Below are 19,084 nucleotides of genomic sequence, written 5' to 3' on the forward strand. Positions count from 1 at the left end.
CCTTTAAGAATTATTTTCATAAAAGTGTGCGATGTTTATTACTCAAAATTATTTTTATAAAGTGCCTCTGCCACTGTCGTTGACCAGTGGGTGTAAAATGGAAAGGGGGTAGGAGAGGGGAACATTTACCCCCTTAAAGAAATGATTTGTACTCCTTATTGTACTCTTACTTCATTTGTAACAAGTTTAAAAATATGAATGTAATAAACGAAATAATTCCATTTTTCACAAATATTCTTCTGTCTGGAGCTTCCAAAGAGCTGGCGCAGTCTGCCCCGTATTTGTACCCCCAATCTCGGGACGCTTGCGCCGCGAGTGATTATGTTGTAATGCAATGAGCCACAATTGAAAGAATAAGTTGGAGTGCTACGTCTTAAAAGCATCAGACGAAATTGCTCAAGGAAAATGTAATTATTTCAGAACAGCAAGATTTATCACCAAGACCGTCACCACCAGCATTAACAGTATCAATCTGTAAATCACCATCAACACCACCTCTCATACTGTGTTATAAAAGCATCATAATCAATTGCTCAGAAAAACTATATTCATCTGTTATTATTTCAGAACCACAAGATTTATCACCAAGACCGTCACCACCAGCAGTAACAGTATCAATCTGTAAATCACCTTCACCACCACCTCTCATACTGTGTAACAGTGATACTGGACTAGGATCACCATCATCATACCGTAGTCTCTCACCATCATGTGGACCAATGAGAAAGGGTTTACCAGGACTGGTTTGTCTTGTATGTGGTGATACGTCCAGTGGTAAACATTATGGTATCTTAGCTTGTAATGGTTGTAGTGGATTCTTCAAGAGAAGTGTAAGACGAAAGTTAATCTATCGGTTAGTGAAATATTTTTTGATTCTTTATCAAATAGGTTGGAATACACTGAGCCACAATCGAACGAATACATTGGATTTTAACGTCTAAAAAGCTTCACACGAAAATGCAGTACAGTTTTTGCTAGTAATGGTTTGGTGTCCACACTAGTGGCATGATGTTTACAGTTATACTTTTTTCCCATCACTTTAACCATTGGCAAATGATAAATTTACTTTCTGTCGCTGAAATTTTCTTGAACTTTAAAGATTCAATTCGCATAAATAACGCAAACACGTCACACGCACATAGACTGTTAAGAAATAATTTTTTGAAGTAAAAATAAAAATAGGCTTATAAATAAGGCAAAGAAGCAGAATGTGAAAAAAAAACAACGAGAGAAATCTTTGATATGAAAAACAAACGAGATTTTCACTTTCGTCTTTTCAACTCGGATATCAACTACATTAAGTGAAATAAATGACAATGAAATTGAATTAGTTTCCATTTCTTTTTCTTAACGAGATTTCAATGTTTGCTTTTTCCTTCCTAATCTTCAATGTTTACAGTTTGTAGATAGATACAATAAACATTGTTAATGGAATAAATAAACTAACAATGAATATATTCAACTTGTTAGTTTATATATAAACCTACTCTACTTCGCTTCTGTGTATATTTCAATAGGGATTAGAGACACTCAATTTACAACCAAATAATCACTTGAGACTTGTTTATGATATGAGACCACACCAAGTTTAATTCTCTTGAAAAAAATAAGAGAACAAAATCAATTTTCACTAGAAATACTTTTTAAAATTTCAATTCTGACCGTCTTTCATTATTTCAAACTGTCCATTTCATTTATCACTACTGAATAAAACGCAGAATATCATACAAAAACGCAGAATATTATACAAAACGCAGGATATTATAAAAACCACAGGATATGATATAAACGTCCATGGGATATTATCAAAAACGAAGGATTTTATACAAAACGCAGAATATCATACAAAACACAGAATATTATACAAAACACAGAATATTATACAAAACACAGAATATTATACAAAACACGGAATATTATACAAACACAGGATATTATACAAAACACAGGATGTCATACAAAACGTGGGATATTATACACAATTATTTATATGTAATTATTGTAATGTTATTGAAATTGAAAATTGAAAATAATAAATAAAAAAAGTTATCTTAAGCTTGAATATATGATACGATTTTATGATGCAAAATTCACCAAAGCAATCAATATATTTTTGTATATATAATATTATTAGTAAACTAATTTACTTTTTATTGTATAATTTTTTGTATATTTGTAGATGTCAAGCAGGAACTGGTTTTTACTTATATTGTATAATTTGTATATTTGTAGATGTCAAGCAGGAACTGGTTTTTACTTATATTGTGTAATTTGTATATTTGTAGATGTCAAGCAGGAACTTGTATTTACTTATATTGTATAATTTTGTATATTTGTAGATGTCAAGCAGGACCTTGCATTTACTTATATTGTATAATTTTGTATATTTGTAGATGTCAAGCAGGAACTGGTATGTGTAATGTAGATAAAGCACACAGAAATCAGTGTCAAGCCTGTAGATTAAAGAAATGTATTACACTTGGTATGAACAAGGACGGTGAGTTGATAATCAATTTAAGTTTCAAAATTTCCCTTAAAAGCTTCATAGCCTTGAAATTGGAACATATTTCTGGATACGATTTTGCTTCATTTTTGAACAAAGATAAAAACAAATCAGAGATATAAATAAACTCTTTCCAGAGATATAAATGAACTCTTTCCAGAAATATAAATTAACTCTTCAGAGATATAAATTAACTCTTTTTCAGAGATATAGATGAACTCTTTTCAGGGATATAAATTAACTATTTTTCAGAGATATAAATTAACTCTTTTTCAGAGATATAAATTAACTCTTTTCAGAGATATAAATTAACTCTTTCCAGAGATATAAATTAACTTTTTCAGAGATATAGATTAACTCTTTCCAGATATATAAATTAACTCTTTCCAGAGATATAATATATTTATTAACGTCAATAGATAAGTTATGCTTGTATGATGAACTTTAGTTATAACTTATATAAAGGCCAAATTTTCAAAAAAAAATTGCTATAAAATTCAGTTTTATGTCTGCTGCTTTTAGACTATAAATTAGTTAATTAAAACTATACTATAGGTATATCGGTGCATAGTACCACTTTTTTAACTTTACATAAGGAAAATTAAAAAAAAAATACACTACATATAAGATATTAATATTGGAACACTAACATATGACAAAAATTAGATAATTAGTGTTAAAATTCAATAAATATGATGCTATGATAACATCTAAATTAAAAACGAAAACCAATTGGTAGTATAGAATACAACCATTGAATCAACACGAAAGTTAGTTCTGTAGCAGGTGATATAGATATATTAATATAGATAACATTTAATAAACAATAAATCACGTGCATGCCTCATTTATTATCATTAATATTTCATATTTAATATTTATATATTCCAAATTCAAGTATTTATATTTAACAATATACATGTCGCGAGATTTAGCTTGCAGTCGTTTCAAGATTAACCATAATTTGAAAATAGAATTATCGTGATGAAAAATTCAATGTTATTTTATGTGTTTGTCCTATTGTCTTTTGACTGCTTTCTAGCACATTCGTAGCTTTACTTTTTCCTTCTATTCATATTCAATACTTATATATTCCAAATTCAGGTATTTATTGCTAACAATACATACACGGAGATTAAATTTAACTCATATAGGATTAAGTGTGCGGTCGTTCCATGATTCATTTTTGAATCGTGATAAAAAATTCGATTTCATTCCATGGTTGTCCTATTGTCTGTTGGTTGTTTTACTTCTTAGAATTTTTCATCAATAATATAATATACTCTGAATAATATATAGCTGAAATATATTGTTATAAAAATTCTTACAAGCAAAAGATTTCCTCAAATCATCACCAAGTGCATAGTGGAAGATCTTAAAGCATGAAAATCAACAGTTTTGCTATTAAATTTCGATTGCTTATATCAAGCGCCCAGCAGTTAGCATTCCTTTATTCTTCGTGAAAACTTATCACTATACTGATCTAGAATTTTTGTAAGGCTAAGTATTATCTGTTCCATATAATGCTTAATACACTATTTTCAAAATGTCAAAATATTACGAATTGTGTGTGATACTTTGACTGTATATCATGGAAGTTTGTGTAGGCAGCGATTTGATTGGATTGTACGTTAGCTAATACAGCCAATCATAACCCTCGACATAAGGGCTCTAAACAATTAAAGATATTGTTTCAGTGGCTACCATTGACTGTATCCACTTGCATACAAATCAAATCCAATCAAATCAAATGATACAAGAAATGTGGCTATTGCAGTCAAGATATAAGACGCAGTTCGTAATAGCTTGACATTGTGGGGATGTACTAAGTATAAAGTTGTTGATTATCATAAGAGTGAAATCAATTGTTTTTCACTCATTGTTTACACTCACAATATTACTATATACCTTTTAACAGATGCTTTATCTCACGCCTTTTACATAGCACCTTTCATCACGTACATGATATAAAATTATATCTCAAAAAAGAAACTAAATATTTGGGATGTAAAAAATCAATGTTGAATTGTGAATGGTTGGTTATCTGATCTGATATATTTCCAGATGGTTGAAATTGGAAATATAATATCTTTTTAATATATATATTAGTCTACTGTCATTATTTGATATTGTTTGTTAAAACTTCCATATTGAATATTCTCATGATGAAATACCACAAATTGAAGCAACCGCACCGATAAACGCAAAATAACAAAGACGCATATTATGCATATGCGTAAATAAATAAATAGGATTTTAAATAAATTTATGTAAATAAATAACATATATAATCTAATAAATAAATTCATAAATTCATAAATGAAAGTTCCTAATTATTTTTTTCGTTGTGAATTTTAGCTGTTCAAAATGAACGTCAACCAAGGAATACAGCCCAAGTTCGTGAAGATCAGATAGAAAGAGAACTAGAACATCCCATGTCAGTAAATAATGCTACAGTCTCGGCCACTCATCCTGCTTTCAGTCCTGGAGCTACCCATAGATTTATGGCCAGTCTAATGACCGCAGAAACTGGTGCCAAGCTAGAACCTGATGATATAGGTGAGTCCAAAAGATTTTTTATATTGTTTTGGTTGCGTTAGTTTCTTTTTATCTGTTAGCGGTGGTTGCCTAAGAATGATTAATTAAATTTTTCTAAGAACGATTATTTTGCAATGGTTTTTGGTTGATTAATTATTTAGGTGTCGACAATGATTTCTTCAGAATTATTAGTTTGATTTCTGGTGTTATTGTAGGTTTTCTCAGAAATTATTACTTCAGAATGATTACTTCAGAATGATTATTTCAGAAAGATTATCTTTGAAATGATTATTTCAGAATCATTATTTTAGGATGATCGTGTTAGAATGATTATGTTTGAATGATTATTTTAGAATGATTATTTCAGAATGATTATTTCAGAAAAATTATTTCAGAATGATTATTTCAGAATGATTATGTTGACTTCTTCCAATGGTTTTTGGTTGTTTGACATTTTGATTCATCATTATTGTTTTGTCTTGTATTATCAGGTAATGAAGAGAATATAGATGTTACCAGTGTAGAACAAGAACGACCCAGACCACAAACTACCATATATCCAGAACCTATCTTATTCCCAGCTGGTCAAGAAACTATTTATGAATGTTCCGCTCGACTCTTGTTTATGGCTGTCAAATGGTCAAAAAATCTACCATCATTTTCAAATTTACCATTCCGAGATCAGGTTAGTTAATGATTGCTATGTCTGAAATATCCATCAAGTGATCTACCGTTTGCCGGTAATAGTTTTTACGTGATAATGTGATTCTGGAAGTTCGAACATCAGAGAACATTGATGTTCCCACTACAGCAGAGGTGTGGTTCTGGCGTTAATGGACATCACTGTGCAGCTGGCTTAGTTCACTCTGTATCCCATTCGTAGACATTACAAATTAGTATATTCTTTGCTCGTAATAGAGCTCTATTTTGATTACTTCAGTCAGATCTAGATCTAACGGTATTTTCGAGAAAAACAGTGTTCATCTCATCTTTAATTTAGCAAAGTTCTCCATCTCTTGATTCAAGGAAAAATATGCCCACAGTGCCTTTTATATCTGAATTCAACTCTTTTTGTTCCTTCAGGTGATATTACTGGAAGAAGCCTGGAGCGAGTTATTTTTATTGTGTGCTATACAATGGTCGATGCCCATGGAAGCTTGTCCTTTATTTCTACTTCCTGATCATGGTCATTCTACACAATCTGGAAAAGTTTCCCCATACAGTGACATGCGCGTTTTACAGGAAGTGACGAATAGATTTAAAGCCGTCTGTGTAGACCCGGCAGAGTTTGCTTGTCTGAAAGCCATCGTTCTCTTCAAACCAGGTAGGTTTGCTTTGCCTTAACAAAATATTTATTATAAAAAACCAAATACTTTGAGCTGTATATATAAATCAGAAAGTTAACAGATTGTCCTTGATGTAAATAAATAAAGGAAAAATTGGTTAAAACGTTTGATTTCGGGGAAGGAATGGTCTGATTCTCCAAAATGTACAGGACGGAACCAAGAATTTCAATACTGACTCGCTTTTCAATGTTCACATGTTTTCTTTCTCGTCTTTTCAGAAACTCGTGGTTTAAAAGATCCATCGCAAGTTGAAAATCTACAAGACCAAGCACAGGTTATGTTGGGACAACATATAAGAGCTCAACATCCTACACGACCTTTCCGGTAAGTAAAATTTTGAGGGTGAGCTGCCGGAATCGTGACGTCGTCAAATAAATGGTGATAATATTGGATTCAATTCAAGAGTGACATGCAAAACACAGATGACCTTGAATAGGTTAATATTTTGTCGTCCCAAATTCATTAGTTTGAGATTTTACAAGGCAATTTCTAACAATTCTATATGTATGGAAAGATGAAAATTATTCACTAATGTGTTGCACATAGTTCTGAATTTGTTGTTTTTCTAATAGTTGTAATAGAATAAAACACTTGATTACAAGAACAATTTATTTGGGAGGCTGTCCTTCTGCCCTTCTGCCCTTCGAGGGGTAAGAGTATATCACGCCTGAGGAAGGGGTATTGTTTTCCATGGACTGCTTCTAGACACCTGATACCACCTTTCATTTTGAAATACTTAATTATAATTGATCAGTAATCGTGTGAAAAGTTCATTAGCTGCTACCAATGTTTCGTTAAAATGTTGTTTTGGATTTCGGGTTTCATTTTGCGGTTTGGATCGTTAGTACCTGTTTTATTTATTATAACCTTGAAAATATCTTAGAAATTTAAGTCGAGTGCTTCTTCATTTCAGATTTGGTCGACTTTTGTTAACATTACCAGCTTTGAGATATATACCGGTCGACAGAATAGAGAGGTTGTTCTTTGGAAGAACTATTGGTAGCATGCCCATGGAAAAACTCTTATGTGATATGTTTAAAAGCTAATTCTGAAAAGTTTAAAAGAAATATGTCGAAAAGTGCAATAAAATGAATATCTTACCAGAAACAATTATTGTAAATATTATTATGTCGGTTATATGTATAATATTTGTTATTTTATCTCTTTAAGGGATATTTGTGAACTTACTTGACCTTGTGGGCAATAAAATGTATCTTATAAATATGAGTCTGTTTTTGACGAAACCAACATAGAGGAGAGCTTTGAAGGACTAGATACCCTTGAGACCAGAGGCTCCCAGAGGCCAACAGGATTTCAAATGGCCTGTGGTGAATTTTCAGTATTAAGAGGGCTTAATCCCACCACCTAAATACACCACTGGATTGAATAGAGATAATGCCAATTTTTTTCTATTTCATTCTAAGAGGGATCAGGAATCATGTCCACACCCCCACCCCACCCCGACAATTTTGAACATATGCACTAATATCTTGCGTTTTATGCAGGGTTTGAAGGGTTATTGATATTAACAATGAAATAATGCATATTTTTACAAAAAGAAAAAATGTATTATTGGGCCATACGGGGATCCTTTGGAGCCTTTACTGTATATATCGTTTTGCATATTTTTACCCCACAAACAAAACATTGAAAATTATATAGCTTTCCATTCAAGCTAATACTGTCCAGGGTCCAAACCGGACTAGGTTGACTGTATGGTTATAGATGATACATGTCCATCGATTAAGATACATGAACTAACAATCCTGAAACCATACTGTTCTCCATTTATAAATTCCCCTCCTACAAGAGTTGACCACATCCCCGACACCTCCGGGATATCCCGGGAAGGGAAGCGGATAGTCCGAAACAACTGACCCTATTCCAACCTCTGATGGATATTTTGACAGTTGTCAGCTGGAGTAGAAAAAAAGACCCTGTTAAAATGGGGATTTTCCACACCTCTGAAGATGCGTTTTTTCTAACACAATATTAAATTACCTTTACGAAAGTTCTAAATTAATGTTGGGCATCGTTTTGTTACTATTACGTTACTCCGTGACCTTTGAGCCTTTAACTGTGCACGCAGTCTTAAATGGCCTATGCTAGATCAGTTTCGTTAAAAAAAACTTTGATAGATCCGGAGACGTTACATAAATCGTGTATGCAGAAACTGGTGGTGTGACTGCACTACAAAAATATCCATCTTTCCAAATATATCTGGGTTTTGCAGATCCAAAGTATCTAAATAGGTTTTAAATAAAAACCGCGGAGATGCGGAATGAACCCATTTAATAGCGCCTATGTTTTCTGTCTCTACACCTGCTGACATCTATCCGAATAGCTATCAGAGGCTGGAATAGAAACAAATTTTTCGGTCTAGGAAGCACAGTGATATATATTAAATCAATCAAAATAAATAATAATGTTGTTTTAAACCCAAGTACTCGTCGCTAACATCAACAAGAACATGGCAAAAATTGTGGACAAATTTCCCATCCCATGGGAATTAACTAAACATGCTTCATTTAGAAGCATCAATTTTCGCTAATTTAGAAACGGCGATGGTAGAGCTTAAAGTAAAGCTAAAGATAGTTAAACGATGCTATGATCTTTGACCATAAGAGGTTATGACTGCATGAAAGGCAACTATATGTGTTCTTGAAGTCAATTGAAATGAAACGTCCGACTTTTCCATAGTTTACCCTAAGGAAAGCTATTTCTGATGTAAGGGAGATAACTATAGAGTTATTTTTAGAATGGGAATCACCTTTTCTGTGGACGTGGCTTATGCTATGACGTCATATCACTGTAGAAAAGAAAAACATCGGATTTCCTCTACTAAGCGTAGTTAATCGTTTATGACAATTAAAACAAGTTCAGAAGACGTTAATGAAAAACTAATTGATTGAGACTATCAGGTAACTCTTAGATACTTCAATTCACAGTTAAGATGATTCAGGAATCGGATTTTCATTGCCATATTGGTAAATATTCAACAATAATATCAAATTGATAGGGGGAATTGGTCCTCTTTCGTTCCATGACATTACTTGACTTTACATAAAGTAAAATGAAAATAAATGAGTTTATGTGTTGTTTTTTTTCTCCTGATTTATCTGATTAAGTGGGTGGAAAGCCATGCAGTGTGCAATGAAGAAATTTTGCCTTGACTGCTTCAATAGCTTGCCTATTCTGATTACAAATAGTCATGCATAGTCTGCAGCACACAGAGACATGATTTATTGTGCCATCTGAAAAGCCCTCTGACTTGCATCACTTACAAGGGAAAAACAGAACTGTACAACTTTGATAGATAAGCTAAAGTCTGCTGCAGACGACTGTCTAGAGAAACTAGCTGAGCTGCCTGCCTCGAGGGGCCATTAGCAGAGTAACATTCTCATTACTTTTTTCACCACATAAGAGAGCTCTCGTCTGAGCTCATAAGAAGAACGTTTGGACTGTATCCGTGTCACATAACTGAAATGGCACAAAAATGGCCTAGCATTTCCCTGTTTTGGAATTTCGCAGAATAAATAGCATATTCAGTTGGGGAAACAGCTTAGCTCCCAACCTCTTGAGGCAGGCAGCTCAGCTAGTTCCTCTCGTCTGTGATAGGCTTTATGTTTTAAAATAAAAAATAATACTTATCTTCTTGGCACCCATTTTCTGCACAGCTTATTCAATAACCTGACTGTGCATGTAATGTGTGAGAGATAGATGTCAATGGAAAATGCTGTTCTGGCAAAATTTCCCTCATTATACACTGCACTTCTTCAAAGTAATGAAGCTAACTATCTGCCATTAATTTTACAGATAAACAAATAACATTGATAAAATGATGGAAGAAACATCATCTGATGAACAACCAGAAATAGTTACACGAGAAGAAGTAGAAGAAGCTGAAAAAGAGGCCACCAAATCTAGTATGTACTCATCTCTATAGACTTATAACAATCGTTTTGATCCTTGTTCAAATATCCTTGAAACAAACTTATAAACTGCAACCCAGTAGTTCTAGTTCTAAATGGAAAAATAAATCCCACGATAACGTGCAAACCATGAGTAAAAAGCTGATACAATAAGAGTAAATGTGACTGTGTTTCGGGACTAATCCATTTTCCAAGCGAAAAACACGTAGCCACATTTACTCTTATTGTATTGACTTTTTACTTACTGTTGGCATGTGGTTTATTTTTTCCTTTATTACAAGTCAACTCATGGTTTTACTTTTTATACAGTTCTAAATGGGTATCTTGGATCCATAAATCAAGATTAACGAGTCGTCATTTTAACATTCAAATGTGGATAATTCTGGACACACATGGATTTGATGGTGAGCTGTGAACACTTTTACTGATTAGCTTAGCTAAATAATTCCAGTTTCTGAGACTAAAGTACGATTGGTCAAAAAAATGGCATACCTGTCCCTGAATGTGCATTAACATTCATTTGATCATTTTGTCATTTTGTGGTGTATCTCAAAAGGTTTTGGTTTATTTTCAGGTGCTGTAAGTAAATCTAGTGGTTTTAGTAATTTACCATCACCATCACCATTACCATCTATCATGACTTCGCCAACATCAAAGGTAACCATGGCAATTATTTTTGACTAAATCCTTTAATAGCATTACTATCTTGACTTCTGAGACCTCTCCAACATCAAAGGTTACCATGGCAATTATTTTAGACATCAATCCTTTAATAGCATTAATATCTTGACTTCTGGTTTTTAGAAACATATTTGCGTTCAAGTGCTTGACCAATGAGAACTTGTTAAACATAATTTGGATGGTAGAGTAGATTTTGGTTTGATGCTTTATCAAAGAAATGCTTGTTTGTGACAATTAGTATTATCCTTAAAAGTACTTTATTATGTTCTTTTTCCAGATTCCATCAAGTGGAGTTAGCTCCCCTCCAACGTAAGTACATTAATGAATTCATTAATCATGTATAGTCGAGCAGGGAGACATTTGCAAACATTTTCAATTACCATATTTTCTTCTGCCCAAATTTAAAATGGACTACCATTACTTCTATTTTGAATAGGACCCTGTTGTTCCTAGATATCTTTGCTTGACAAGTCAGACTTTTATAGTCCAAGATGATCTATGTCATTGCTTTCTGAAAAATAAAACTTTTTGATACTTTTCTTTTCAGTATTTCTACACCAACAGTTAGTGGAGTTCTCTCCCATGCACCAAATGTATTAAAGACTGAACCAGGTAAGTTATTTATTTGTTGTCTGAAAACAAATCATTGAATTAAGCTGAGCAAGAAACATGGGGGTTGCTAGATTGGTAAATTGCATGTTCAGGATTCATGGAATAAACTGGAAGTTCAATAAAACAAGTTGGAACAGGGTTAGGATTTTGTTCTATGTGTTCTGAAAAAAAGTAGGGTGTAGACAGAATTCAAAATGGCGGGGAAAGAAATAGTACCCTTCAATTGAAGACAGAATTGGAACAGACGGAATCTTTTCAGAACCCTCCAATCAGTTGTCCCTTAAAGAGTGTTCTGTTATTCTAACCTTAATCTAGAAAGTGTTAGACCTATATTTCAACCAAATTACCTCCTTTAAAGAGTTTTCTGTTATTCTGACCTAAATCTAATAAGTTGTTTATTTCAACCAAATTATCTCCCTTAATGAGTGTTCTATTATTTTAACCTAAATCTATAGAGTTGTTTAATTTCAACAAAATTACCTCCCTTGAAGTGTGCTTTGTTATTCTGAGCTAAATCTAAAAACTTGTATATTTCAACCAAATTACCTCCCTTGAAGTGTGTTCTATTTTTCTGACCTAAATCTAATGAGTTTTGAGAGTATGGACATTCAATAATATGGACTTCATACTTATACCTTGATTGCAATGGTCACCTTTCTTGTATCATGGAAGTTTGTAAATGAAGCGATATGATTGGATTGTATGCTAGCGAATACATGCCAATCAGAGGCCTTGGCAGAACTTCTGTGAACGCAAATGTTTACAGCCTTCTATAGAAAATTCTGATTGGCTCTATTCGCTGGCAATCATATTGTACAATCCAATCAAATTGCTGCATTTCATGATACAAGAATTGTGGCTATTGCTGTTAAGGTATAAGTACAAAGTTCATAATAGCTTGACATTGTGAAGATGATGTAGGTCTATATGATACTATGAGTAAAAAAATGATGATTTGACTTGAATTATCCAAGTAATTTTGATTGATGTGTTAACTGAATGGTTTTGACAATATAGCACCCACTGGTAGTAATATGATCTATAATTACTGTAATATAGTATATTTGACATTTATATTAACTGATGTATTGATATTTATTGCTTATAAATTCTTAATAACTTGATTCGTTATGAAGTGATATCAAATTGATAGAAAATATTGACTTAAAATGATGATAGAGTATGTTTCTCCCAAAGGAAAGATAAATTTATGCTGAGCAAAAATTTAATAACCTTTTCTGACATAAATGCCCTTAAAGGAACAGGTGCGCAATTTTTTGACCTATCAAACCTTAGTCTCAGAAACGGGAAAATTTTAGCTAAGCCTATCAGTAATAGTGTTCACAGCTCATCATTGAAATTTGATCCTTCAAATTCATGTCAGTCCAGAACTCGCTGTGTTTCAATGTTAAAATGACAACTCATCTTTTTATGAGACACTGCCATATATAGAATAGACATATATAGAAATAGTGAGTAAATTTCCTAGAGAAATTTTTGAAGGAATTATGGAATTTTCATATATTTCTAGTACTTCTATATTTGAGTTTCAAATCAATCTCTGAAAATGGCGAATCTGTCCCTTTAAAATGATGATGGAGTATAGTTCTCCTAAATGGAAAGTAACTTAACACAGAAAACACAAAAGTCTAATACCTTTTCTGACATATAGTGTCCTTAATTCAGAAAATCTAGCCCAATGAGTAAATATTTCTACAGGATATGTTTTTTAATCGGCTGCCAAACAGACAATAAATTTTACAATCATGTTGCAAGTGATAAGTTTTTGTCATTTAGAGCGTGTCATTTTAGCTGATATCCAAAAAGGTGTTACTTCATTTTCAGTTCGAAATTTTCAGTAGTAACAGACAACTGTTTAGAACCTACATTAGTGTTTTTAAGATATAAAAGTATATTAATGGTATACCCAAAAGGCTGGATCTTGAATTTTTAATGTGTTTTCCTTTAGTACATTAAACTACCATTCCATCATCGTAAATACATTTTGATATTTTGAGAGAAAACTATTATCAGCTAATTGAGATTTACTACTAGAATCTTTTGTTACAGAATTCAATATTTAGTTTTTATTGAAACTTGAAATATCAAAGAAAAACACATTTAGGTTGGACAATACACTGGTAAAATGATAAATGTGTCTATCCAAATTTACAGTAACACATATTTTTACTGTTAAATACATTTAATAGTGTTCAATACATTACTTGTAGATGATACAGATCAAAGCAGAACCTGAAACATGATATTAGTCTCCAGGAGATTGCACTGTGTGAAACTCTTGAGGAAAAACATGTTTCAGGTTCTGTTTTAGAATCCAAATTTTTTTTATTGTCTCCAAAATATAAATAGAGATCATCTTTTATATGTAAACATTTACATCAAAATTGAAAATATTTTTTCAGGAATTTTTACCTGAAGCATAGGCATGGGCATATAAAAATGATACACCTCCAAACACTAGAAATTTGCGTTAAATCAAAACTGCATTCTGATAGGTCAGATATAAATAGCACCAAAATTAATTTTAACACCACAAAACGAAGACAGTTTCTAAACCCGTATTCGGGATACACTATCTGAATCTATCTTCAATTCATTACACAGATTTTTTAAGATATTAGACATCACTTTCTTAGATAATTTTATTATTGGCTAAGTGCACTACTATTATAGAGATGAAGCACAGATTCAATTAAATTTGTGAAGTTTGTGGCTTAGAGCTAAAATTTAATAACCTAATTTATTTTGCACATCCATTGTGTTTCAGCCTCAATACAGAGTCCACATGTACCTAGAAGTGAACCAACACAACCTGTGCCAGCCAGTGGTTCTTCATCTCAAGCACAAGCTAGTGGTGGACTCCTAGGATGGATATCTGGTAATAGTCTGGTCTCTAAGGTTGTTGAAAAAACAAAGGTAAGTTAGATTAAGTTCAATATTTCAAGAGAAAACGGTTAAGAGTAATCAGATGCAAAGGGAGGGACTAAATATGTCAATCACAATTATATGGGCTATGTGTAAAATAAAGGCCACTCCCTCTCTTGTATATTAACAGAGTAATTGTTGTGAATACCACAGCACCCACTGGGAGAAAAATCAGTCAGTGTTGTACAACAAAATTGAAAGTGATCTAGGAATATCTGACCGTTTTGATTGACAGATGTCCTGAGGTACCTTATAGGCTAGTTTTTGGTATTAGCTCTTTTGAAAGCACAGGCACAGACATCAGAATTTTTCTTACCTTGAAGAGAATTTGAACCCACTTTCCCAATCGCCTAGCAGATATAAGAGGATGAAAGCTGCGGATGGCAATCATTTGTTGTTAGTTTGTTGCTCATTTCAACAAGGAGGCCGCTAGAAGTGCCAAAGTCACCATGAAAAGTTGGCAAGTGACTACATATATTCTTGATACTTCGACGCCATCAGTAACCCATTAAGAATTCTTTTAAAAAAAGAGTGAATGTGCACCAGACTTGTCTTTCCATAGAAAACATGGAAAATTCCACTTTCCACTATAAGTATATCAAAGTAAAACGTAAAGATATGTACCAATGATTTACTGCCGGAAGGTGTTAAATTGTAGTTATTAGTTAAATCAATTCTAAATTATTAGTTAATGGTATTCCAATCTGGCCTCAATTGGTAAATTAGCATTAACCTTAGCAATGATTTATCACTTTGACACAAAATACTTTTTAATCTAAATCTAGTTTATGCTATTAAAGACCAATTTGCTATAAATTAGTATACAAAAAATTGAATAAAAATATGGCAAATTGATTGTTATTTATGGTGGTTAAATAGATAGATGTGCTTGCGAAAGATCAAATAAAGTCTGACTTTTGCAATAATGCTGTATTAAAAAGGGATCTCTGTAATATCTCTTCAATTATTTCAGTATTATTTTGGTAAAATTGAAAAAAATAAGGTAAAATGATTGTTATTTATGGTGGTTAAATATATAGATCTTCTTGCGAAAGATCAAATAAAGTCTGACTTATTCAATAATGGTGTATTAAAATGGGATCTCTGTAATATCTCTTCAAATATTTGGGTAATATTTTGGTAAAATTGAAATAAAAAAAGGCAAAATGATTGTTTTATGGTGGTTAAATATATAGGTGTGTTTGCAAACGATCAAATGATACCTGACTTATGCGATAATGCTATATAAAAGGGATCCCGGTGACATCTCTTCAATTATTTTGGTAATATTTTTGTAAACTTGAAAAAAATAAGGAAAAATGATTGTTATTTATGGTGCTTAAATATATAGATATGTTTATGAAAGATCAAATAATGTCTGACTTATACAATATTGCTGTAATAAAAAGGGATCCCCTGTAATGTCTCTTTAATTATTTCGGTAATATTTTGGTAAAATTGAAAAAAACAAAGGCAAAATGATTGTTTTATGGTGATTAAATATATAGGTGTGTTTATGAAAGATTAAATAATACATGACATATGCGATAATGCTGTAATAAAAAGGGATCCCCTGTGATATCTCTTTAATTATTTCAGTATTATTTTGGTAAAATTTAAAAAAATAAGGTAAAATACTTCTTATTTATGGTGGTTAAATATATAGATCTGTGTTTATGAAAGATCAAATGATACATGACTTATGCGATAATTCTGTATTGAAAAGGGATCCCTGTAATAAAATTTTTTTAAAATACAGCAAAATGGTTTTTATTAAATATAAGCTTAAAGATTCAAAAGATCAAATCTTACACGACTTGTATGATAATTCTGTCATTGTGTGTTCTGTGAAAGAAAAGTGCCTATTGCAGTCAAAGTATATGATGAAGTTTGACATTGGGAAGACATGGGACTAATTACTTTTTTTCGAAATATCCTAATATATGAAAATTCTTGAAAAAGTTAATAAAAAGCAATAATAACAATATCATCTTTTGGGAGATTCATGAAATTTTATAATAATTCTGATGCGTACATCAAAAGCATTCCTATCAGTAGGCAACTCTGGGTGGATTGTCGACAATATTTCATCCATGTTTAATTTGTCTGATAGCTATCAACTTTATCTATCAGTTTATAACATTAAGAAATCCCCCCAGGAGAAGTTAAACATTAATGCTATCCTGTCATACATCTCTAGCTCATTGATGTTACAACAAGTCAAATTGGAATCATTTAGATTATGAAAAACTATATCCCAATAGAAGGTTCACAAAGGTATAGGTTCGCCATTTTTGAGGGGTTGATTTGAGTCTTGAATATATGTAGATAGTCTTCATAAGTACTAGAAATGTATGAAAATAGCATAATTGCTTCAAAAATATCTCAAACTAAAAATATTTTTCTATATATGTCTTTTCTATAAATGGAAGTGTCTCAAGATTAGTCGACTTGCCTTTTTAATTTTCAAATGCGGATAATTCTGGACACACACGGATTTGCAGGTTTTAATTTTGACAGCAAGCTGTGAACACTACTACTGATTGGCTTAGTTAAAAAAATCCCCGTTTGTGAGACTTAGGTATGATTTGTAAAAAAATATGGCCCATCTGTTCCTTTAATATTATGAAACGGGAAAACATAGAAAAAAAAGTCATAACCACCTCTTCAAATGATATGTCATTTTGAAGAAAAACATCCACAATAATTTATTCTGACTGTCTGTGTTAATGTTTTTTTCTTTCATTGTGACAGTATTTAAAACTTTTCTTAGAACATAATAATACCATTTTGTTATTATGTAATTATGATTTATATAGCTGATAAAATATTTTTAGATGTTGGCATTTTGTAGTTTTGTTTTTGAAGTATACCTGATTTTTTCATCCGTACCATAAATTTCGTTCTACAGTGGACAATAATAGTCCCTAGTCAGTCTGCTGTGAATTGTTAAATATGCTTATGTAAGCGTATATTTTGCACTTTAAAGGCCATATTTCACCATTTTCAGCGAGATTTGGATCTTGAATAGGCTATATGTAAAGAGTCTTCGGAACTACTAAAAATCTGCACAACTACTGCACAAAATTCCCTTCAAATATACTTTGAATTAGAAATTTCACTTTCATTTTTTATATATTGCGGAGTATCAAGAAAAGACGAGTTGTCATTTTAACTTTCAAACCATTAATACTGGACATACATGAATTTGAAGGCTCAAATTTCAACAGTGAGCTGTGAACACTATAACTGATTAGCTAAGCTAAAAAATTCCCGTTTCTGAGACTAAGGTACAATTGGTCAAATGGATGGTGAAAGTGTCCCTTTAAGACGTTTCACTTACTTGCCGTCTCATGTTATTTCCACCAAGATTACAGAACATTTCTAAAGTACATTACGAGATTTTTTGGGGTCATTTTATGTAAACACCATTACATTTAACTTTTTTTGATTAAACGTGGGAAACAGCACTTGAGTAAATTATCAGACAGGGAAACCAATTTTCCCTCTTTGACTAGCGAGTTCTTATATGGATATGATTGCTTTATACCCAATAGCGTCTTTCATCTGAACCAACGTAAATTCTTATTAATTCTCAATTTTCTCTCATTTTCTTAATAAGGTCACAGTATGGTGGCGTAAATTCTTAAAGGGACAGGTGCCCCATTATGAGGGGTTGATTTTAGTCTTGAATTATGTAAATACATATAGTCTACGGTAGTTCTAGAAATGTACTAAAATCACATAATTCTTTTAAAATTACTTCAAACTAGGAATTTTACTCACTAATCCTATATAATTATATGTCTTTTCTATATATCAAAGAGTATCTTAAAATGATGAGTCGTCATTTTAACATTCAAACACAGATAATTCCGGATACCTATGGATTTGAATTCTCAAATTTCGATGATGAGCTGTGAACACTATTACTGATTGACTTAGTAAAAAAAAAATCCCATTTCTGAGACAAAAGATTGATTGGTCAAAAATGATGTGGCATCTGTCCCTTTAATCTAGAGAAATAGTTCTCCATATAAAGTAAAATTAAACCATTATTATCTTTCTTTCTACCCTATTCCATTCTATTTTTAATCTCAATTTTATCATTACTTTTGTATTGCCTGATGATGAATCTAGATGTCTACAGAAAAAATACGGATGAAACAGATAACTGAAGAGTTCATATTATTAAAAAAAAAAGATTAAAATCATAATTGGTTCTTGTCATGATATCTAAAGCAGATTTTCTATCCTTGCAAAAACAGTTAATTTGTTTTGTTCTACATGAACACTGGACAATGTTGTACAGGTGGTGTTAATGTGTTCCCCCTGTGACATTTTTGCCTGTGATTTTGTAGCACAGGCAGTTACTGTATTTGTCCTTTGCATGACCTCATTTGATTGGTTAGGTTGAACAGATGGTTGTCATTGGTTCATATTTTGGTTGGCGTGTGAACATCTGATGAAACTGATGTCCTTGAATAAGTCATTTTTACTAATAATTCCAATCGACCCAGCTAAAA

The 19,084-nt window shown here is 32.0% G+C and overlaps 2 protein-coding genes across 2 annotated transcripts; both read left to right on the forward strand.

Annotated features, from left to right (window-relative positions):
- Window positions 1-719: 719 nt before the first annotated feature.
- LOTGIDRAFT_137595 (hypothetical protein) lies at window positions 720-7,433 on the forward strand (the record flags this gene model as incomplete). Its single annotated transcript, XM_009047742.1, has 7 exons — window positions 720-853; window positions 2,394-2,497; window positions 4,862-5,062; window positions 5,533-5,726; window positions 6,125-6,365; window positions 6,606-6,711; window positions 7,301-7,433. The coding sequence occupies 7 exons, from the start codon at window positions 720-722 to the stop codon at window positions 7,431-7,433; spliced, it is 1,113 nt and encodes a 370-aa protein (XP_009045990.1).
- Window positions 7,434-10,225: 2,792 nt separating this feature from the next.
- Window positions 10,226-16,178, forward strand: LOTGIDRAFT_171553 (hypothetical protein; the record flags this gene model as incomplete). Its single annotated transcript, XM_009047743.1, has 7 exons — window positions 10,226-10,313; window positions 10,894-10,976; window positions 11,278-11,309; window positions 11,548-11,612; window positions 14,401-14,549; window positions 15,532-15,561; window positions 16,158-16,178. 7 exons carry the CDS (start codon window positions 10,226-10,228, stop codon window positions 16,176-16,178), a joined length of 468 nt encoding a protein of 155 aa, XP_009045991.1.
- Between the last annotated feature and the right edge of the window lie 2,906 nt (window positions 16,179-19,084).

Source organism: Lottia gigantea (genome assembly GCF_000327385.1).
Source record: "Lottia gigantea unplaced genomic scaffold LOTGIsca_116, whole genome shotgun sequence".
In the NCBI taxonomy this organism is placed as follows: Eukaryota; Metazoa; Mollusca; class Gastropoda; family Lottiidae; genus Lottia; species Lottia gigantea.